Below are 25,078 nucleotides of genomic sequence, written 5' to 3'. Positions count from 1 at the left end.
CAGAAAGTCAAAACAAATAAAAACTAAATTACAGAAAATAGAGAACACATGATATAGACCTGTTCGCTGTATACCAACATACTGAGTTCGAGCCAAGCAGCAATACCAGCTGAGTCATGTGACTGAGTTGCCCCCTACCTGCGCGAGCTGCTGCCGCTAAAAAAGTACGACGGGGCTCTATGGAGAAATCATGACACTCCCCTGACTAACAGTATAATGGAGCTCTATGGAGAAACCATGACACTCCCCTGACTAACAGTATAACGGGGCTCTATGGAGAAACCATGACACTCCCCTGACTAACAGTATAATGGAGCTCTATGGAGAAATCATGACACTCCCCTGACTAACAGTATAATGGAGCTCTATGGAGAAACCATGACACTCCCCTGACTAACAGTATAATGGAGCTCTATGGAGAAACCATGACACCCCCCTGACTAACAGTATAATGGAGCTCTATGGAGAAACCATGACACTCCCCTGACTAAAAGTATAATGGAGCTCTATGGAGAAACCATGACACTCCCCTGACTAAAAGTATAATGGAGCTCTATGGAGAAACCATGACACTCCCCTGACTAAAAGTATAATGGAGCTCTATGGAGAAATCATGACACTCCCCTGACTAACAGTATAATGGAGCTCTATGGAGAAACCATGACACTCCCCTGACTAAAAGTATAATGGAGCTCTATGGAGAAACCATGACACTCCCCTGACTAACAGTATAATGGAGCTCTATGGAGAAACCATGACACTCCCCTGACTAACAGTATAATGGAGCTCTATGGAGAAACCATGACACCCCCCTGACTAAAAGTATAATGGAGCTCTATGGAGAAATCATGACACTCCCCTGACTAACAGTATAATGGAGCTCTATGGAGAAACCATGACACTCCCCTGACTAAAAGTATAATGGAGCTCTATGGAGAAACCATGACACTCCCCTGACAAAAAGTATAATGGAGCTCTATGGAGAAACCATGGCACCCCCCTGACTAAAAGTATAATGGAGCTCTATGGAGAAACCATGACACTCCCCTGACTAACAGTATAATGGAGCTCTATGGAGAAACCATGACACTCCCCTGACTAAAAGTATAATGGAGCTCTATGGAGAAACCATGACACTCCCCTGACTAAAAGTATAATGGAGCTCTATGGAGAAACCATGACACTCCCCTGACAAAAAGTATAATGGAGCTCTATGGAGAAACCATGACACTCCCCTGACTAAAAGTATAATGGAGCTCTATGGAGAAACCATGACACTCCCCTGACTAAAGGTATAATGGAGCTCTATGGAGAAACCATGACACTCACCTGACTAAAAGTATAATGGAGCTCTATGGAGAAACCATGACACTCCCCTGACTAAAAGTATAATGGAGCTCTATGGAGAAACCATGACACTCCCCTGACTAAAAGTATAATGGAGCTCTATGGAGAAACCATGACACTCCCCTGACTAAAAGTATAATGGAGCTCTATGGAGAAACCATGACACTCCCCTGACTAAAGGTATAATGGAGCTCTATGGAGAAACCATGACACTCCCCTGACTAACAGTATAATGGAGCTCTATGGAGAAACCATGACACTCCCCTGACTAAAGGTATAATGGAGCTCTATGGAGAAACCATGGCACCCCCCTGACTAAAAATATAACGGAGCTCTATGGAGAAACCATGGCACCCCCCTGACTACTAAAAGTATAATGGAGCTCTATGGAGAAACCATGACACTCCCCTGACTAAAAGTATAATGGAGCTCTATGGAGAAACCATGACACTCCCCTGACTAAAGGTATAATGGAGCTCTATGGAGAAACCATGACACTCCCCTGACTAAAGGTATAATGGAGCTCTATGGAGAAACCATGACACCCCCCTGACTAACAGTATAATGGAGCTCTATGGAGAAACCATGACACTCCCCTGACTAAAGGTATAATGGAGCTCTATGGAGAAACCATGACACTCCCCTGACTAAGAGTATAATGGAGCTCTATGGAGAAACCATGACACTCCCCTGACTAAAAGTATAATGGAGCTCTATGGAGAAACCATGACACTCCCCTGACTAAAGGTATAATGGAGCTCTATGGAGAAACCATGGCACCCCCCTGACTAAAAATATAACGGAGCTCTATGGAGAAACCATGGCACCCCCCTGACTAACAGTATAATGGAGCTCTATGGAGAAACCATGACACGTCTCCCCTGACTAAAGGTATAATGGAGCTCTATGGAGAAACCATGACACTCCCCTGACTAAAGGTATAATGGAGCTCTATGGAGAAACCATGACACCCCCCTGACTAACAGTATAATGGAGCTCTATGGAGAAACCATGACACTCCCCTGACTAAAGGTATAATGGAGCTCTATGGAGAAACCATGACACTCCCCTGACTAAGAGTATAATGGAGCTCTATGGAGAAACCATGACACTCCCCTGACTAAAAGTATAATGGAGCTCTATGGAGAAACCATGACACTCCCCTGACTAAAGGTATAATGGAGCTCTATGGAGAAACCATGACACCCCCCTGACTAAAAGTATAATGGAGCTCTATGGTGAAACCATGACACTCCCCTGACTAAAGGTATAATGGAGCTCTATGGAGAAACCATGACACCCCCCTGACTAAAAGTATAATGGAGCTCTATGGAGAAACCATGACACCCCCCTGACTAACAGTATAATGGAGCTCTATGGAGAAACCATGACACCCCCCTGACTAACAGTATAATGGAGCTCTATGGAGAAACCATGACACCCCCCTGACTAAAAGTTGTTTCAAACTAAAACATCTAGATGTCATTTTGCCAAATCAGTCTTTCACCTTTTACACATCTAGCTTTGGCATGGATTGATTGTTTAGATCGCTAGCTTGGCTAACAAATGCAAATATATTGTAGTCTGCCCCGTTGTTCTGACCAGGATTACGTTCCTTTTTCCCCCTTGATGCGCGCCACACAGTCTGACCGGTTCTCTCAGTGCACCAGGTGGACAAACCAGTAGGGATGTCCCGATCGCCTTTTTTTGCTCCCGATCCGATCCCGATCATGTGATTTTAAATATCTACCGATTCCGATCGTTCCCGATCCGATCTTTCACATTAGTAATCAATTTTGACGCATTTGTGTCAGAAACTGGCGGAGCAAGAAGCCCCTCTGTTGCCTATAGTCCGGGGCGCGAGCGCGGCGGCTCTTGTTATTACATTCATATGTGCTTCATATGAGAAATATTAAAAGTTTCAATATATGTTTGCACATTAGTATACATTCAGTGTTCGACTTACGTAATGATTAGCTCCATTCTGGTCTGAAACGCCGACGATAATCCTCAGTCACACAGCAAATAATTGCCGTTATCTGAAAAGTTAGTCTGAAAACTCCGCCTCCTGCTGCTTCATGAGTTTTTCCTCCACGCGAAATGTCCTCCTTGCAAACATTGCAATTGCTGTTGGACTGGCTTGACTTTCTATTTTAAAATGCTTAGTTACAAACCTCTAGCAGCTGCTCAAGTCAGTGGATAACCATGTTTCGGGGAGCAACGTGTTGTTGTGATGTGAGCGTCTAAAATTAAAGGGAAAGTGTTTGTTGCAACGGTGTAAATTAAAGGGGATGTGTTTGTTGTGGACAATTATTCTGCTCTGTGTGACAATAAATACATTAATGATATATTATATGTAATTTAAAACCAAAACTAAGGCCTCCGTATGAGTTTAAGATGTGAACATGGTCATGTTTGTTGAAAAAAAAAATCTTTTTTTGACTGCCGATTTTTATTAAAAAAGATTCCCGATCCCGATCCTCTGAAAAGCACGTGATCGGCGCCGATCCCGATCACGTGATCGGATCGGGACATCCCTACAAACCAGGCATCACCGAGCCTCATCAAAGGACCAAAGCAGATCACAGTAGGTCATCTGACACCATGCACACTGATGGAGATGACCATGTCTCTGTACAAACAAACAGCCACTCAACACTTTGCATGGTTGCCTCTGCCGTTGGTGTGTGAATGTGTGAGTGTGTGAGTGAATGTGAGGAAGAAAAATTGTAAAGCGCTTTGGATAAAAGAGCTATATAAATGTACCATTTATTACCCTGCCCATACCTGTACCTCCCGTCCCCCTCCCCCACGCTGCTATGATGCCCACATTTCCCCAAGGGGATCAATAAAGGAACATCTTGTCTTTATTTTCATTTTAAATAACAGCCTGCTATAGATCAGAACAAGCCTGGTCACTTTAAATACCAGCCTGCTATAGATCAGAACAAGCCTGGTTAGGTACAATTTACAGTAAGGTGTACTGAGGTATGGGTTGTAGTGCAAATCATTTACCAATAAATATAAAGTGTGTTTAGGTGTTCTAAAGTGTGTAGAGTGGGTGCTGCAGTGGGTTGTTTGTTTTAAGTGAGTGTGTGCGTGTGGATGTGTGTGTTGTGAGTGCATTTGATGGTTGTTGCATAGTGTTATTGTTCGTTGAGCAACCTGATGGCCTGGGGATAGAAGCTTCTTCTGAGTCTTTCTGTGCTTGCCATGAGACTCCGGTATCGCTTGCCTGACCGCAGCAGTTCAAAGAGGCAGTTGTTTGGGTGGCTGGAGTCCTTGATGATTCTCTTAGCCTTACCCCTGCACCGCTTCTTGTAAAAGTTCTGGAGAGTGGGAAGCCCCCCTCCAATTGTGCGTTCGGCTGAACGGGCCACTCTCTGTTGTCTGCTACGGTCTTGTGCGGTGCTATTCCCAAACCAGGAGGTGATGTTGCCAGTCAGGATGCTCTCTATTGTACATGAGTAGAAGTTCTTAACACTATAGGGACCAGCCACGAGTTAACTCGGGTTTCGGTGCCATGCGTTGTGGACCAAAGCCACGAGTTAACTTGTGGCAAGTTGTTATTGTTTTATTCCATATTAATAACCGTATCAACGTCCCCGATCGACTCTGCAGATCTACCCGCATATTTGATTTACGCAACATGTAATACCGGCCAGATCCTCTTAGGGGCGCCATCGCTCCACTGCAGTATCATTGAGGGCGAATGGGAAAAATACCATATGCCGATGAATAATGGGGAAATGCTGCCAGCTGCTGGGCTGACGGTAGGATACTCTTCACCCAAATTACAGCCGGATTGGACATTGTTGTAAAACGCAAGCGATCGATCAGTGAATGTGGCTACTTGAACGCACACTGTATTGCTAATCAATAATACTAATCGACGTCCCCCGCCGCCCCCATTTCATCCATAGATGCTCTGTAATAGTCCGGATGCTAAGCAGTTTGTTTTATTTCATTCGTATATATACAACAGAAATGCCGTTCGATATAACGTGACTAGCCTTTAGTCCTATAAATAGCTTTCCAGAAAAAAACCGAGACGAAAACTGCAATAAAGCTTATATTCACGGCGCTATAAAATGACAACCAACCGATGGATTTTTATTTTCTTTAAGCCATTATGAAGGCACGGTTTATTTATATTAGATGGCGAGGCCCGGTTGTCAAAGTGTTAAGGATCTTCTGACTGACTTGGCGCCTGAGGAAGTAGAGGCGTTGCCGTGCCTTCTTCACAACACTGTCAATATGTGTGGTCCATGTCAAGTCCTCGGATATGTGGATTATCTCATGTCCTCCTCACAACAGAACTACAGGATTATCTCATGTCATCACAACAGAACAACAGGATTATCTCATGTCATCACAACAGAACTACAGGATTATCTCATGTCCTCACAACAGAACTACAGGATTATCTCATGTCCTCCTCACAACAGAACTACAGGATTATCTCATGTCCTCACAACAGAACTACAGGATTATCTCATGTCCTCCTCACAACAGAACTACAGGATTATCTCATGTCCTCACAACAGAACTACAGGATTATCTCATGTCCTCCTCACAACAGAACTACAGGATTATCTCATGTCCTCCTCACAACAGAACTACAGGATTATCTCATGTCCTCACAACAGAACCACAGGATTATCACATGTCCTCCTCAACAGAACTACAGGATTATCTCATGTCCTCACAACAGAACTACATGATTATCTCATGTCCTCACAACAGAACTACAATTATCACATACAATGTTCATGCGTCTCTACAACAATCATACATTCCTATTTCTCTCTCTCTCTCTCTCTCTCTCTCTCTCTCTCTCTCTCTCTCTCTCTCTCTCTCTCTCTCTCTCTCTTTCTTTCTTTCTTTCTTTCTTTCTTTCTTTCTTTCTTTCTTTCTTTCTTTCTTTCTTTCTTTCTTTCTTTCTTTCTTTCTTTCTTTCTTTCTTTCTTTCTTTCTTTCTTTCTTTCAGACACACATTTTGAGTGTAGTAGGCTGTGGACTAAAATGACCACCGGGGGGCGGCAAGTCAACAGCTAGAAGGATTACGGGAGCATTGAATGAATGAATGAATGAATGAATGAATGAATGAATGAATGAATGAATGAATGAATGAAAACTTTATTTAACAGATTGCAGAATGGGTACAATACAGTACGGCTCAATACATACAATTGTTAAGGGGATGCAGACCTGAGAAAGACGTTTGTCTTGTTTCCATCAGGGTCCCCCATTTTCAATTCATATAGACATTTATGACATTTATGGCATAGGGTTAAGGGTTTCAACACAAAATAACACAGGAAAGAGGTTTTAACAGCAGAACAGAAAAAACACAGCATATGCCATTGTGTGGGTACTTTTATAGAAGGCATCTTTACACTGGGGTGTGTGGGGGGGGGCAGAGGACAGGTGAGTAGAAAAGAGAGGAGGAGAAGAGAGAAGAGAAGAGGAAAGAAAAGAGTAGAAGAAAAGAGAGGAGAAGAGAGAAGAGGAGAGGAAAGAAAAGAGTAGAAGAAAAGAGAGGAGGAGAAGAGAAGAGGAAAGGAAAGACAAGAGAAGAAGAAAAGAGAGGAGGAGAAGAGAGAAGAGGAGAGGAAAGACAAGAGAAAAAGAAAAGAGAGGAGAAGAGAGAAGAGGAAAGAAAAGAGTAGAAGAAAAGAGAGAATGAGATCATGAAAAGAGTCTGTTGATGACATCATGAAGAGTCTGTTGCAGACATCATGAAAATAGTCTGTTGATGACATCATGAAAAGAGTGTTGATGACATCATGAAAATAGTGTTGATGACATGAAAAGAGTCTGTTGATGTAGCTTCAGAATGAACATAACCAGAGAAACACTAACCATAGCCTGGCACTAACCAGAGAAACACTAACCATAGCCTGGCACTAACCAGAGAAACACTAACCATAGCCTGGCACTAACCAGAGAAACTCTAACCATAGCCTGGCACTAACCAGAGAAACACTAACCATAGCCTGGCACTAACCAGAGAAACACTAACCATAGCCTGGCACTAACCAGAGAAACTCTAACCATAGCCTGGCACTAACCAGAGAAACACTAACCATAGCCTGGCACTAACCAGAGAAACACTAACCATAGCCTGGCACTAACCAGAGAAACACTAACCATAGCCTGGCACTAACCAGATAAACTCTAACCATAGCCTGGCACTAACCAGAGAAACTCTAACCATAGCCTGGCACTAACCAGATAAACTCTAACCATAGCCTGGCACTAACCAGAGAAACACAACTCTAACCATAGCCTGGCACTAACCAGAGAGACACTAACCATAGCCTGACACTAACCAGAGAAACACAACTCTAACCATAGCCTGGCACTAACCAGAAAAACACAACCCTAACCATAGCCTGGCACTAACCAGAGAGACACAACTCTAACCATAACCTGGCACTAACCAGAGAGACGCTAACCATAGCCTGGCACTAACCAGAGAGACACAACTCTAACCATAGCCTGGCACTAACCAGAGAGACGCTAACCATAGCCTGGCACTAACCAGAAAAACACAACCCTAACCATAGCCTGGCACTAACCAGAGAGACGCTAACCATAGCCTGGCACTAACCAGAGAGACACAACTCTAACCATAGCCTGGCACTAACCAGAGAGACGCTAACCATAGCCTGGCACTAACCAGAGAGACACAACTCTAACCATTGCCTGGCACTAACCAGAGAGACGCTAACCATAGCCTGGCACTAACCAGAGAGACACAACTCTAACCATAGCCTGGCACTAACCAGAGAGACACAACTCTAACCATAGCCTGGCACTAACCACAGAAACACAAATATAATTCCCAACACATAAAAATAGAACCTATCCCTCACAAAAATGTATCATGGTATATCATGGTACTATAATAATATTTTACAGAAGGCGGCTAAGTATAGTATAGTATCTGTATGATGTCAGAATAGCACAAGCTTGAACATTTGTGATGTCACAGTATGATGTCATAACCAAACATTCTAGAACATTTGTGGTCACAGTATGATGTCATAATCAAACATTCTAGAACATTTGTGATGTCACAGTATGATGACATAATCAAACATTCTAGAACATTTGTGATGTCACAGTATGATGTCATAATAGCACATTCTAGAACATTTGTGATGTCACAGTATGATGTCATAATAGAACATTCTAGAACATTTGTGATGTCACAGTATGATGTCATAATATAACATTCTAGAACATTTGTGATGTCACAGTATGATGTCATAATAGAACATTCTAGAACATTTGTGATGTCACAGTATGATGTCATAATAGAACATTATAGAACATTTGTGTACAGTATATATTCAACAATTCTCTCAGACCATCTCAGATCTCAGAAGACCAAGTGAAGATATCACATGTTGTTTCCGGCTACTTGTCTAAGCTTGAATATATTCTGTAGATACAATTTAAAATCCCCACATGGAAAAGGAAACAATGTCCTGTACAATCCGTAATGAGCTGCATCTGGAGGCAAGGCTCTGTGATGTGGTTATTAAAGTCAACAGCACTGAGTTGTATGCCCTCAAGGCCCTTCTGTGTGAATGCGGGGACTATTTCAGGTAAGTTTAGCTTGGTTCAGGTTAGTTTGGTTCAGGTTAGCTTGGTTCAGGTTAGCTTGGTTAGTAAACAGATACCATACTGTACTTTTACTGTAAACAGATACTATACTGTACTTCTACTGTAAACATATACTATACTGTACGTCTACTGTAAAAAGATACTATACTGTACTTCTACTGTAAAAATATACTATACTGTACTTCTACTGTAAACAGATACTATATTCTTGAACATTTGTGATGTCACAGTATGATGTCATAATAGTACATTCTAGAACATTTGTGATGTCACAGTATGATGTCATAATAGAACAATCTTGAACATTTGTGATGTCACAGTATGCTGTCATAACCAAACATTCTAGAACATTTGTGATGTCACAGTATGATGTCATAATCAAACATTCTAGAACATTTGTGATGTCACAGTATGATGTCAGAATAGCACAAGCTTGAACATTTGTGATGTCACAGTATGATGTCATAACCAAACATTCTATAACATTTGTGATGTCACAGTATGATGTCATAATAGTACATTCTAGAACATTTGTGATGTCACAGTATGATGTCATAATCAAACATTCTAGAACATTTGTGATGTCACAGTATGATGTCATAATAGCACAATCTTGAACATTTGTGATGTCACAGTATGATGTCATAACCAAACATTCTAGAACATTTGTGATGTCACAGTATGATCTCATAATAGCACATTCTAGAACATTTGTGATGTCACAGTATGATGTCATAATCAAACATTCTAGAACATTTGTGATGTCACAGTATGATGTCATAATCAAACATTCTAGAACATTTGTGATGTCACAGTATGATGTCATAATAGCACAATCTTGAACATTTGTGATGTCACAGTATGATGTCATAACCAAACATCCTATAACATTTGTGATGTCACAGTATGATCTCATAATAGCACATTCTAGAACATTTGTGATGTCACAGTATGATGTCATAATCAAACATTCTAGAACATTTGTGATGTCACTTCTACTTCTACCTCTACTATAAACATATACTATGTTGTACTTCTACTGTAAACAGATACTATATTCTTGAACATTTGTGATGTCACAGTATGATGTCATAATAGTACATTCTAGAACATTTGTGATGTCACAGTATGATGTCATAATAGAACAATCTTGAACATTTGTGATGTCACAGTATGCTGTCATAACCAAACATTCTAGAACATTTGTGATGTCACAGTATGATGTCATAATCAAACATTCTAGAACATTTGTGATGTCACAGTATGATGTCAGAATAGCACAAGCTTGAACATTTGTGATGTCACAGTATGATGTCATAACCAAACATTCTATAACATTTGTGATGTCACAGTATGATGTCATAATAGTACATTCTAGAACATTTGTGATGTCACAGTATGATGTCATAATCAAACATTCTAGAACATTTGTGATGTCACAGTATGATGTCATAATAGCACAATCTTGAACATTTGTGATGTCACAGTATGATGTCATAACCAAACATTCTAGAACATTTGTGATGTCACAGTATGATCTCATAATAGCACATTCTAGAACATTTGTGATGTCACAGTATGATGTCATAATCAAACATTCTAGAACATTTGTGATGTCACAGTATGATGTCATAATCAAACATTCTAGAACATTTGTGATGTCACAGTATGATGTCATAATAGCACAATCTTGAACATTTGTGATGTCACAGTATGATGTCATAACCAAACATCCTATAACATTTGTGATGTCACAGTATGATCTCATAATAGCACATTCTAGAACATTTGTGATGTCACAGTATGATGTCATAATCAAACATTCTAGAACATTTGTGATGTCACTTCTACTTCTACCTCTACTATAAACATATACTATGTTGTACTCCTACTGTAAACAGATACTATACTGTACTTTTACTGTAAACAGATAAACAGATACTATACTGTACTTCTAATGTAAAAAGATACTATACTGTACTTATACTGTAAACAGATACTATACTACAGATACTATACTGTACTTCTACTGTAAACAGATACTATACTGTACTTCTACTGTAAAAAGATACTATACTTCTACTGTGCTAAGACCCTATACTTCTACAGTGAAAATATATTACTACTAGGGCTGTCCCGACTAAGGATTTGGATAGTCGACTATGATTGGCCAAAATTTGCGTTAGTCGACTATTAGTCGACTATAAAAAAGAATTCAAAACAAATAAAAAGTATAATCTTTAAAAAAAAATGTATCATTCCATTTGGGCTGTGTGGGGTGCTTAATGTCTGAAGGAGTTGACTGAAGGCTTCTTGTCCTCTGCAAAAGCATGCAATTGGTCCACTGATGGATACATCTTGATATTTGTCTAGTCTAGTGTGTTCATTAGATGGGTGAAATCCTCTTTCAGTGCCTCTGTGCCTGTTTTCTTAGGCAGTTGGCCTCTGGTATGCGTGCCATTAGCGTTAGCCACGCTTCTAAGAGGTTGGCAGTCGACTACGGCTCCTTTCGACCGATTAGTCGACTATTCGACTAATAGGGGTCAGCCCTAATTACTACACAGGACAGAATGTTGCTTACTGTTTACTTATCAGATATCTCTATACTCTGCGTCCCACAGAGCCCTCTTCACTCTCTGGAGCGACTCAGAGACACCAGTCTACACTATCTCTGGGGTGTCCCCAGGTATGATGCAGCTCATCATAGAGTACTCCTACACACGCTTTGTGCCGGTGACAGCAGAGAACGTGAAAGAGCTTCTGGTGGCTGCAGATCAGCTTCGTGTCACTGGCATAGTAGGAGCGTGCTCTGATTTCCTAGAAGGCCAGCTGTCTCTGGAAAACTGTGTCGGCATCTGGAGGGACGCGGACATCTACTGCTGCCCTGACCTGATGCGCAAGGCCCATCTCTTCATCGTGTGCCACTTTGAGGAGATGTTGCACGTCTCACAGGAGTTTGTCGAGCTGTCCCCGCAGCAACTGGTGGACATCATCGAGAGGGATGACCTGAACGTGAAGAGCGAGGAGACGGTGTTCGAGGCCGTCCTCCGTTGGATCGACCACTCCCGTGAGGAGCGTAAAACACACATCCCTTTGCTGCTGCCCAAGGTAACTAATTGTATTACTGTGCATTACATTAAAACAACACTAGGTTCCCTAGTACAGTGGTTCTCAAACATGTGGGTCCAAACTGTTCCCTAGCAACAGAAACCGTCTACAACCGATGTCTAAGTTGTACCCGCTGTCTGCTTGTCTCTTCCCAGGTTCGCATGGGCTTGATGAGGCCTGACTACTTCAGGAGCAACGTCCAGAACAACCCTGTGGTGAGGGACAGCCATGACTGCAGGCCCCTCATCCTCAGCGTCCTGAAACCCCCTGGCTCCGACAGGCTCCCAAACCCCCTGACCCGCCCACGCCTGCCCCAGGAGGTCCTATTGGCCATCGGAGGCTGGAGTCCTTGGCCTAAGATGATTGAGCCATGCATGGAGGCTTACGATATCCGAGCCGGTGGATGGATGGACGTGAGCGTTGAGCTGGAGACTCCCCGGGCCTACCACGGCAATGCTTATCTCCACGGCCTGGTGTACTGCGTCGGCGGAAATAACGGCAGAGAGTATTTGAACAGTGTGAGCAGGTTCAACCCCGTCACTCGCAGCTGGCTGCAGGCGGCTTCCATGCACTCATGCCGCTGTTTCGTCAGTGTGGTCGCGTTGGGCGGCTGTATCTATGCCATGGGAGGGCAAAACAGACACGTGGTACTGAACACCGCCGAGCGCTACAACCCTGAAACTAACCAGTGGACAGTGATATCACCCATGCTGGAGCACAGGACCTCCGCCGGGGCAGCAGCCCTCCAGGGAAAGGTGGGTGGAACTGAGGGACACAGGGTGCTAGATGAACACAAGGAACGTTAGATCAGAAATCATAAATGTCTTTATTGCCAAGTAAGCTTGCCATTCAAAAGATGTGTCTGGGTCCTTTTGTGCATCAACATTAACAGAAAGTAGAATTAAAGTAGAATGAAAGCAAATGGAATATATAAACTAAATTAGAATATTCTTTCTTATTACAGGTTTACATCTGTGGTGGCGAGAAAATGGGGGAGGACCTGCTCACAGCTGAGTGCTACAGCCCAGACACCGACCAGTGGACTCTGATCGCCCCCATGAGCAGAAGGCGTAGCGGAGTGGGAGTCGCTGCCTACGGAGGACAAGTCTATGCGGTAGGTGCACACAGAGGCAAATGCTTTATACTAGATATTTTTATAGATATGTATCATTTGACTTGCAATGCTGCTGTGATGCCCTCATTTCCCTAAGTGGATTAATACAGTGTCTGCTTGCCTGCCTGCCTGCCTTAACCACACACTAAAACATTCCTCTCATGTGTCCTGTCCTCAGGTGGGAGGGTTTGACGGTGTAAACAACCTGCGTACCGCGGAGGCCTACAGCCCCTTGACTGACTCCTGGTGCGCCCTGTCCGCCATGCTCACCGCCCGCAGCAACTTTGGCATTGGGGTGCTGGACGACCTCCTCTTCGTGGTCGGAGGCTTTAATGACTTCGACATCATCTCCAACGTGGAGCGCTACGACCAGAGCAGCGACAGTTGGACTGTAGCCAAGGGCATGAAGATCCGGCGCAGAGGCCTAAGCTGCTGCATAATGCATGGCCTGCCTAACATGAGCCAATACGCTGCTCCCCATGGAGGAGGGGGAAGAGAGGGAGGAGGAGGAGGAGAGGGAGGAGGAGGAGGAGGCAGCAGGGGATCCATCTAAGAACCTTAAACATTTATTAGACCAAAAGAAATCCTAAGAAATTAATAAATTACTATCAGCCAAAGGTGGTGCATTTCTTTCTTCTAGTAATTCAGACAATATCTGTTTTTAGTTTGTGTAATGTAATGTAATATCTGTTTTTAGTTTGTGTAATGTAATGTAATATCTGTTTTTAGTTTGTGTAATGTAATATCTGTTTTTAGTTTGTGTAATGTAATGTAATATCTGTTTTTAGTTTGTGTAATGTAATGTGTGTAATGTAATGTAATATTGTTGTCCTGTTTTTTGTTTTGTTATGTATTTGTATTGTATGTTTTGTATCATATGTTAAGGACCCCCTCGAAAACGAGATAGCATATCTCAAGGGGTTTATCCTTCCAATAAAATTTCAAATATCTGTTTAGTGTAATGCACATAATATGGGAACTTTTATCCATATGGTTGAGCCTGTTAGGAATTGCACCCCCAACCCAAGCAGATTGCAGATCACTCTATATGGAGGTAAAAAAGAAAATATGGTCAAAATAATTGGCATAAAAAGGGCACTTTTTTATGAGGCACAAAGGGGCAGGTGCTTGTGCACCCGTTGGGCTCTATGTGTGCACGTGCCTGCTCGCTGTGCCCTTGAGCAAGGCACCTCAGCTTTAACCGCTCCAGTGTTAGCTGCTCAGGGGCCAGTAGTAGAGTGCCTGACCATAGTGTCTTTATACCTGTATCACTGGACATATAAATGCATATTAAATCAAATCAAATTGATTTGTAAAGCCCGAAATCACAAGTGAATGTCCCCATGGGCCGGACAAGTCTTCTTTAAACTATTCAAGAAGAAACATCCCAATAAATCAAGAACAAAAAACCCACCATGAAACCCACCAAAATAAATGTAAAATAAATAAATGCAACACTCCCAGACATACCCCAGCGAAGGTAAGGAAAAACCTATAGCAATAGGAAAAAAGCACCACAGGCGATCTGGAGGAGAGAAACCTTAGAAGGGCCGTTCAAGGGGGGATCCCCCTTCTTGGATGTCGGTGATAATAGTGTTGCTATGGATGGGTGGAGAATAAAACAGGCAAATAGTTGGTATGTATGTACATATACATGTAATAAAATACAACTGGGGTACATACGATTTTTTTTTAAACATTTAAATATATTACAACTCTGTACATACTTAGCATTATACTCAGTAGAACAAATGTATATATCTTATACCCAGCTTAATCACTATATTAATATTACTATTGCACTTTACTGTTACATTTGCACTCGGGTTGGATGCCCCACTTATTTTCATTGTAATGTACTTGCTGTATGATGACAATACATTTCAATGTAATCTAATCTAACTCGTACTATGACCTGAATGATGGTCCTAGAGGTCAGTGATTTGATGCTCTTTTGGTGTTTTGGCGATGGTGGCGTAAGAGAGTGCTGTCTTAACGTAAGAGAGTGCCGTCTTAACAGGTCGTCGTAAATCTCCCATATAGGCATTGGATTGGGTGGAGACCTGGTGACTGAATGCGAATGCCCTCGTATGCCCTGTGTATGGGGACATGTCACCCATATAGAAACACACTTCTTCAATCAATATCTGAAATGCAAATAAATAAATAACCTTCTTAATAAATATAATATTTATATTGTAGTGGGTTCTATAGAGACATAATTCCCCATGGTATTGTTTTGACGTGTTGATGGGGCACTGTCACTTTAAGGAGGTTGGTTTTGGGGTTGGGCAGAGAGGAGACGCCCTGTGTGGGGTTTCATTGATAAATGTTTGATTACTACGAGCTGTCAGAAGCTAGCACGGCATAGTTCTGACAGCTGTCACTTGTGCTACTGCGAAATAAATGACACAAGGCTTTGTGTTGTCAACTGATTGTGCGTTTCTCTATTCCGACGATTTCTACAATATAATATATATATATAAATAACTGTCTTTTACTAGTACCTTACTACTATGTACTATGTTACTATCCGTATACTACTACCTACCATGCTAATATGTCTATTATACTATGCACTCAGGGTGTAACACTCAAGTTCAACACTATTTGACGAACAATGCCACTGACCATAAGCTGCCAGAGATGCACATCTCCTGCTGACCAGAAAACCACACACTTTTCTGATAGTGGGGTGCCTGGACACTCAGTCATTTAAAATGTATGCGAAAGTTTCGTTTTCACTTCTAATTTGAAGATAAGGATCTATAGAACAATTTGGGCTTGAGTGTCAAGAAACCAGTTGAATTTAATAAAAATGTATCCAAAATGGCCACAATCGAAATCATGAATTCTTTAAAAACGTCTTAATGTTCACACAATTGCTGTGTAATATAATTTTGTATTGCTATTTTAAGTTAATACTGTGTGAGGAATCAACTGGAGTTCAAATATTGATGTTTTGAATATTCTGGTATGGCAAAAATCAAAGATGGCTGCAATTTCTGTATTTATTTCGAATTACGCTTCATAACTTTTATTCTATTGAACCTAGAATGGCGATGTTGGTGCCTGTACCTAGGTTTTCATGAATGAGTAATTGAATAAAAATAAAATAAACATGATTGGAGCATATCTTATATGATATTTCACACAATGAGACAATAAATATGTGGAGAACTAGAGTTAGATATGAGAACTGTAAACAACAGTTGATTGTGAAGAACAAACGATGATTGTGAAGAACGTCCTCATCACAAGAAAGGATCTGCATCTCAGCACCAATGTCAACGCCATGCCAAAGACCTGATGGAGGTGTTGCTGAGCAATGGGAATCCTTTTGAGGAGGGCAGTAAAGACCTGGTTACATTAGACAATAAGGTGTGTGAGTCTGCGGCTGCTGCCGTATCTGTCCATCAACTCGAGTCTACGGGACAAGAGCAGTACAACAATTTCAGGAAGAGTGCTTGAATCAAATGACAGACTTCTGACAGCACCGATCAAGCGAAATAACTTACTGTTGTTCCATGAGAAGAAAACACAGAAGAAGACAGCAAATAAGCTGAGAATGCAGCACTTCAAACATCATGCAGAGCTCTATGGGAAAGCTTTTATTGTGCTAGACACAATACACGTCAAGTAGAGATATTTCTGTTGACGAGGAGTTAGTTGCGCCAGGTGTAACAAGACATTTTCTCATTCCTGTCAAATAAGTTGTTAACAGATGGACAGTTCCCAGATGACAAGGATGTCTACATCACTGCAGGTGATCAAGTACACCATGTTGGAAACAGTCCACCAATGGATCAATGCAACCATGAGGAAGCTGATACTCGTGTCCTATAATACATCTCCTCCACGCCATCCAAACCTCATCACTCGTAATCCTTCTGAATAATTTCCATCACATCAAGCCACTAACAGATACACACAGACTCAGGGACGTGCACAGGACTTTAGAGGGGCAGGTGCTCAAAAGCTGAAAAGGGCACTATACCTGTGTGTGTTTTAACCAAGCGCGCGTAGCGCACAAGCCCGATTTTTAAGGGCCCTTTTCGGGTGGGGGGGGGGCCCTTTTTATGCTTTTTGGGGGGTTTTGGTGATCAAATATTTAATATTGAACTATAATAATCAGTGAAGGAGCTCACTTATCCTTGAAAGACACTTTTATCACTGACTTAAAAGGCCCATACATCTCAATAAATGTTCAGGGGGGAGGGAATAAGTTCTTACCCTACAGACCCCAAGAAGTGCTGTATATTCTGTATTGTTTAATATAAAAGCATTTTTTATTCCAATCCCGATTTGTATTTGAGATTCCCAAATCCCATCGGACTTGACTTCTTCGTGTCCCTCAGTGAGTGTAATACCAGCATTCAACTGTATGCGCCACAGCGGTTTCTATCATCATCATCATCATCATGACCACCCACGCTATGCATAAAATATATAGGTCCGCGGAGAGGCACGCTGAGGAGGCCGTGCAAACTGCAATGGAATATGGGGCATCTCTCTCTCTTTACCTAATACTTTGATTCTATCCTGACATTTTCAGTTGGAAGGGCAGTCTATATGCGTAACGATTTATTATTATTATTATTTATTTTTTCAAAAAGGGCACTTTTTTTTACGAGGCCCCAAAAAGGCAGGTGCTCAAGCACCCCTTGGGCTCTATGTGTGCACGTGCCTGCACACCAGGGATGGCAGAGTCCAAAAGAACACTTTATCTTAGGGCCCCCTATCAGACCCTTGATGCACTGAGGCGGGTTCGCCTGACGTAGCCATAAAACACAAAATGATAAAACTGGGGCGAAGACCTTGCTTGATGTGGCGTCAGACCTGTATCTTTCATGGATTCTCTGTGACTTGATCTATCGCTCGCGGCACTGAGGCTGCGTGGGCGGACGAGCTGCTGTCCGTCTCGGCTCCTTCTGTCTGTCCTGTCCCAGAATAGATGACACACGAAGAAGCTTAGCGGCCTCAAAGCGTTTGAAAAAAATCATTTCTGACCATGAGTCATTCTCTCCAGGGTGAACGCAAGCTGAATGGTTGTAAATCTTATGTTCTATCAACTTTTTTTCGTCTTAAAACATGTCCCAGTCGGTCGCTTGGGGCTCCTATGACTCATTAAAAGTAAACAAAACAGTGTCTGGACATGAAACCACAGGTTGAACGAGAGATATGATGAGCCTGTTTATACCAGGGCTGCCACAACTAATCGACTAATCGATGACGAATTGATTAGAGAAGGGGTAGGATTAAATATGTTTATATACTTCTTCCTACTCCTTTTTGGACATGTTAATGTTTATTTGTTTGAACTATTTTGGTTTGTTTGTTGCTTTTTATTAATAATACAAAAAAAGTATGTATTTACATTTTTCACATGTTTGAAATAAATATTTCATTCATGCATCCATTCATTATAAGAATAATTAGCAATTAATTTCATAATGGATTATGTTATATGCGGCGCCCCCCGGTGGCCTGTTGTTGAAGCCATTTGATGCTATTGTATGCACTTATTTGTGTTTCATTACACGTAACGTCACGGTGACCAAGTGCGTCCACATTTTTATAGGATTCTATCACATTTTCATAACAATAGCGATTATTACGTACCCTGCACCGTTTTCATTGGGGTTTCTTACAAATTAACGATGTTTTATTTGTCCTTTATATGCGGATAACATTCAAATCTTAAATTGTACCATTATGTTTCCCTTTAGACAACAAACGTAATGCTAATGATGCACTTTTGTTAAGATAATTAGTTTACCATTCGCGGTCACTGTACTGAGGTCCCGTTAATAGTTTACCGCTGTTCAGATCGCGTCAAAGAATAGACACATCCCAGTGACCTGTGACCTGTGCTCATGGGAAATGTATTCATGTAGTTTTCAACATTTTCACCTTTTAATTTTAAACCAATGCTGCCATCTACTGACAACAGAAAGTGTTGTCTAATCGTCACCTTGAGAGCCACTTCCGTATACAGCGTCGCCCGAATCCCATTCTAGAGATTCCCACTTCTTACTGGGAATGGGGCGTGGCCGTATTTGGTCCCAGACAATAAGAGTGGCTGCGATTGGTCTACGTTCCGTAGGCCTACATGCTTATCAACTGTTTCGCCTGTTTTATAGCAACACTACTATCACTGTCATCTAAGAAGGGAGATTAAAGTAACATTTTCAACTGATTTACAACGCCAGATTCCCACCCACGACTTCCCTCCCCCTAACTCATCCAAACAAGTTAGTATGACGACCGGCCCAAGCCGCAGGGCAATGCTGACTCCGGGAGTCGAGACCGCAGCCTCTTGCATTGGTGACGAGCGCAATCTCCGCTATGCCACCCGACCGCCCCTACATCTCTGACGTTTTGATAAAATCGGTTGAATATTGAGCAAGCTATGATTATTTCAATAGTACATGCACCATAGACATTCATGTTATGAGTGGGCGTGCTGCCTCTGGCAAGATGGCCGCCTTGTGGCAACATCGGCCTCCATTGGCCAGCAGCGCGGGTGAGTCATCTAGCCTTAATATATGTCTATGTCCTTGTGCCTCTGTAGCTTTCTGCGCCAAAGCACAGTCTGATCGGCCCTATACACACACACACACACACACACACACACACACACACACACACACACACACACACACACACACACACACACACACACACACACACACACACACACACACACACACACACACACACACACACACACACGCACACTGGTTTGAGTATTTATGGACAGATACCAATAACTGTATGTATATCAATATATATCAATCAATATATATTGTATATATAGTATATATATCAATAATCGTATGTTCTTCTGTTAATTTGACTTATTTCTTAGATTTCTTTGTTAAATCTATTTGTACTTGTTTACTGTATTCATGTATTATTTGTTGATGTAATGTTGATTGTGTGTGGACCCCAGGAGGATTAGCCAACTGCTACGGCATAAGATAATCCTTTAAATAAACAAATACACAAACAGATACAGCTATAACAAGTCGAGCTGTGTGAACAGTGATCACAAGAAGGTTGTTTACCAGTCTCTAAAAAACACACACATCTGCAAACATGTCCCGGTGTTTGGGTTTAGAAACAACCACCTCTTACAGGAGCGCTTCCCTGCTATGCTGGTTTAGCTGGTCTATGCTGGTTTATGCTGGTTTAGCTGGTCTATACTGGTTTAGCTGGTCTATACTGGTTTAGCTGGTCTATACTGGTCTATACTGGTCTATACTGGTTTAGCTGGTCTATACTGGTTTAGCTGGTCTATACTGGTTTAGCTGGTCTATGCTGGTTTAGCTGGTCTATGCTGGTTTAGCTGGTCTATACTGGTTTAGCTGGTCTATACTGGTTTAGCTGGTCTATACTGGTTTAGCTGGTCTATACTGGTTTAGCTGGTCTATACTAGTTTAGCTGGTTGGAGCAGCAGGTCAGATGGTGGCATGGCATGGTTTAGCTGGTTGGTTTGCTGTCTTTTGTTAATGGGAGCCTACTACCTAATGTATTACCTACATAATATATATGGTCATTAGTCAGAGATTACATGGTCCTCAGAATCAGAATACATGGTGTTCACACACAATCTTCTGGTAGAGATATCGGTAGCCTACTACACAGGGAATAATTAGGATGTATCATTGGTATCAGATTAGACACAACATTGAGATAGACCTGGATTAAATACTAGTCCGTCTATCTGTCTGTCTTATTGGTATTTTTAAACAGTGTTGAGAGAACCTTGGGCATGGGGTCGCTGGCCTGGGGTCCTGTTGGGGTCAGCCACGCCTTCCTTCACTACAGCACTCTGAGAGAGAGAGAGAGAGAGAGAGAGAGAGAGAGAGAGAGAGAGAGAGAGAGAGAGAGAGAGAGAGAGAGAGAGAGAGAGAGAGAGATCTATTATGGTAGGTGTACTTCGTAGTTCTCAATGAAACTGTCCTACTGTAGCAAGGAAAGCAGTGAACCATGGCTGGCACAACATCCTACACCACGACGACAGCAGCACCTCTGAGCAGACTCAAGTCCCGCCACCCCTAACAACTTAGGCGGCACAAGGGATGCTCCGTTCCACCACCGAGGACCTGTCCAGAAATGGATGGCTGGCGGCGGCCTGGAAGGGCGCTGGGCCAACACCGCATCCACCACTACATCCGGGATCCAGGTGAAGGCGCCACAGGAGACGATCTTCCACGCCGACGGCAATGGACTCCGCTGAACCGCGTACGGACGTGGTAGACGGCACTGCATGCCAGTGTGGAGACCCTGACCAGACTGTCGATCACATCATGACCACCTGCCCCCCCCCCCCCCCCCCCCCCCCCCCCCTATACAGACCACCCTCGGAAGCCCGCCTCTTTGACGTGGGACCAGAGATAAGGGCGCGTGGCCACAAGACACTGAGTTGGACCTCTGATGTTACACAGGTCAGGGGATTATCTTGAGTAACTGTGTTGAGATGTCTGGTATGAGACATTGCTGTTGACTTTTTCAAATGTATTTCCTTGGTGTTTCGAGTGCCATTCAGCTCCAGTGATGGCAGACAACTCTACAACAGGTATCTCTACAGCAGGTCTACAGCAGACATCTCTACATCAGGTATCTCTACAGCAGGTATCTCTACAGCAGGTATCTCTACAGCAGGTATCTCTACAGCAGGTATCTCTACAGCAGGTATCTCTACAGCAGGTATCTCTACAGCAGGTCTACAGCAGACATCTCTACAGCAGGTATCTCTACAGCAGGTATCTCTACAGCAGGTATCTCTACAGCAGGTATCTCTACAGCAGGTCTACAGCAGACATCTCTACAGCAGGTATCTCTACAGCAGACATCTCTACAGCAGGTATCTCTACAGCAGACATCTCTACAGCAGGTATCTCTACAGCAGACATCTCTACAGCAGGTATCTCTACAGCAGACATCTCTACAGCAGGTATCTCTACAGCAGGTATCTCTACAGCAGACATCTCTACAGCAGGTATCTCTACAGCAGGTATCTCTACAGCAGACATCTCTACAGCAGGTATCTCTACAGCAGGTATCTCTACAGCAGATATCTCTACAGCAGGTATCTCTAAAGCAGGTATCTCTACAGCAGGTATCTCTACAGCAGATATCTCTACAGCAGATATCTCTAAAGCAGATTCTAAAGCAGCGGGCAGGGGAGCGGGCAGGGGAGTGGGCAGGGGAGAGGGCAGGGGAGTGGGCAGGGGAGAGGGCAGGGGAGTGGGCAGGGGAGAGGGCAGGGGAGCGGACAGGGGAGCGGGCAGGGGAGCGGGCAGGGGAGAGGGCAGGGGAGCGGGCAGGGGAGCGGGGAGGAGAGCGGGCAGGGGTGCGGGCAGGGGAGCGGGCAGGGGGAGTGGGCAGGGGAGTGGGCAGGGGAGGGCACGGGAGTGGGCAGGGGAGTGGGCAGGGGAGCGGCCTCTCACCTGCTGTGGCTGAGTGGTGGTGGGCCTCTGGCCCTGCGGGGAGCGGGCAGGGGAGCGGGCAGGGGAGTGGGCAGGGGGAGTGGGCAGGGGAGTGGGCAGGGGAGCGGGCAGGGGAGCGGACAGGGGGAGCGGGCAGGGGAGCGGCCTCTCACCTGCTGTGGCTGAGTGGTGGTGGGCCTCTGGCCCTGCGGGGAGCGGGCAGGGGAGCGGGCAGGCGAGCGGGCGGGGGTCCTAGCGGTCAGGACCTGCGTCATCTTAGCCAGCACCACGTCTGAGATCAGCTGCCTGTCCTCCGCCTGGTGGTCGCCGATCAGCTGCATGGAGGAGCCCACCACCTGGTGGACACACGACGTACAACATATATATATATACATACACAGTCAGGTGTTTCACATGGACTTAACCCTGTCACTACCGCACTACAGCAGGTTAACTTTTCACTACCACACTACAGACGCTTAACCCTTTCACTACCAACTACATATGGTTAACCCTTTCACTACCACACTACAGCAGGTTAACCCTTTCACTACCACACTACAGCAGGTTAACCCTTTCACTACCACACTACAGAAGGTTAACCCTTTCACTACCACCCTCCAGAACATTTACAACAAGCGGTGCAAGGGGAAGGCTAAGAGAATTATTAAGGACTCGAGCCACCCGAACAACTGCCTCTTTGAACTGCTGCGGTCAGGCAAGCGATACCGGAGTCTTAAGGCGAGCACAGAAAGACTCAGAAGAAGCTTCTATCCCCAGGCCATCAGGCTGCTAAACGAACAATAAACACTATGCAACAACCATCAAATGCTCACAGCACACACACCCACACGCACACACTCACTTAAACAAACAACACACTGCAGCACCCACTCTCCACACTTTAGATCACACAAACACACTTTATATTTATTGATAAAGGATTTGCACTACAACTCGTACACCTACTGTAAATTGTACCTAAATTGCACCTCATCCTATTTCTGCCTTGCACTATATAGTATTGTATATTAGTACACTACACAGTATTGTATATTATATGGTAACTCAGTTACGTCTACTCTGCATCGAACATTGTACATATGTCTATACTGAACACTGTGACCTCATTTTTTTACTTCTAATTTACATGCTATACTATGTTATTTTATTTCATACTTATCTTGTCTTGCACAGTCTCTGGAGCGTAACAGTAAGAAGCATTTTGTATAAAAGTATTCTGTACTTCTGTATGACAACTATTAAAGAAACTTGAAACTTGAAACTACAGAAGGTTAACCCTTTCACTACCACACTACAGAAGGTTAACCCTTTCACTACCACACTACAGAAGGTTAACCCTTTCACTACAACACTATAGAAGGTTAACCCTTTCACTGCGACAATACAGAAGGTTAACCCTTTCACTGGAACAATTCATACGGTTAACCCTTTCACTACCACAATACAGCAGGTTAACCCTTTCACTACCAAGCTGCTCCAGCGGAGCTGCTCAGCGCCCAACGGGGGATATGATGCCTGAATTTCCAGAGGGGATCAATAAAGGAATCTATCTTATCTTATAATGGAACAACAGCTCAGCGGCTGCACTGGACAGAATAACCACATTATCGACGTGTCTGATCGATACAGTAGCGGTCACCGTGTTCCAACCCGTATTTCTTACAACAGGCCTGTCATTACACATGCTTACCGCCAGGGGGAGTAGTAGAGCAAGGGCAGGGAGGACTACACACCTACGCATGAGAGGGGAGTGAGACACAGAAGGCTTGGAGACACTACATGGAGATACAGTCAATATACTGTAGACTTTTATTCTTTTTGAAACAGAAAGAAGAAAAAAGAAAGAAAGAAAGAAAGAAAGAAAGAAAGAAAGAAAGAAAGAAAGAAAGAAAGAAAGAAAGAAAGAAAGAAAGAAAGAAAGAAAGAAAGAAAGAAAGAAAGAAAGAAAGAAAGAAAGAAAGAAAGAAAGAAAGAAAGAAAGAAAGAAAGAAAGAAAGAAAGAAAGAAAGAAAGAAAGAAAGAAAGAAAGAAAGAAAGAAAAGAAAGAAGAAAGAAAGAAAGAAAGAAAGAAAGAAAGAAAGAAAGAAAGAAAGAAAGAAAGAAAGAAAGAAAGAAAGAAAGAAAGAAAGAAAGAAAGAAAGAAAGAAAGAAAGAAAGAAAAGGAGGCCTAAAACGACATGGCGTAGGACTATAGAGAAGGAGCTCCAGCAACACCACCAGAGCTGGGGGACCAGAGAGAAGATGGAGCCCCAGCAACACCACCAGAGCTGGGGGACCAGAGAGAAGATGGAGCCCCAGCAACACCACCAGAGCTGGGGGACCAGAGAGAAGATGGAGCCCCAGCAACACCACCAGAGCTGGGGGACCAGAGAGAAGATGGAGCCCCAGCAACACCACCAGAGCTGGGGGA

At 43.3% G+C, this 25,078-nt stretch overlaps 1 protein-coding gene across 1 annotated transcript in view; it reads right to left on the bottom strand.

Moving 5' to 3' along the window:
* Positions 1–24,352, bottom strand: part of syn2b (synapsin IIb) — a gene marked incomplete at both ends in the record, with an annotated part of 29,406 nt that extends 5,054 nt beyond the window's left edge. Inside the window, 3 exon segments of the mRNA XM_084315970.1 lie at positions 20,978–21,044; positions 22,818–23,000; positions 24,332–24,352. Of these exon segments, the coding sequence (XP_084172096.1) occupies positions 20,978–21,044; positions 22,818–23,000; positions 24,332–24,352 (271 nt within the window).
* Positions 24,353–25,078: the final 726 nt, after the last annotated feature.

Source organism: Notolepis coatsorum (assembly GCF_963971535.1).
Source record: "Notolepis coatsorum genome assembly, chromosome: 6".
Lineage (NCBI taxonomy): Eukaryota > Metazoa > Chordata > Actinopteri > Aulopiformes > Paralepididae > Notolepis > Notolepis coatsorum.
This window is presented reverse-complemented; position numbering and strand designations above follow the sequence as displayed.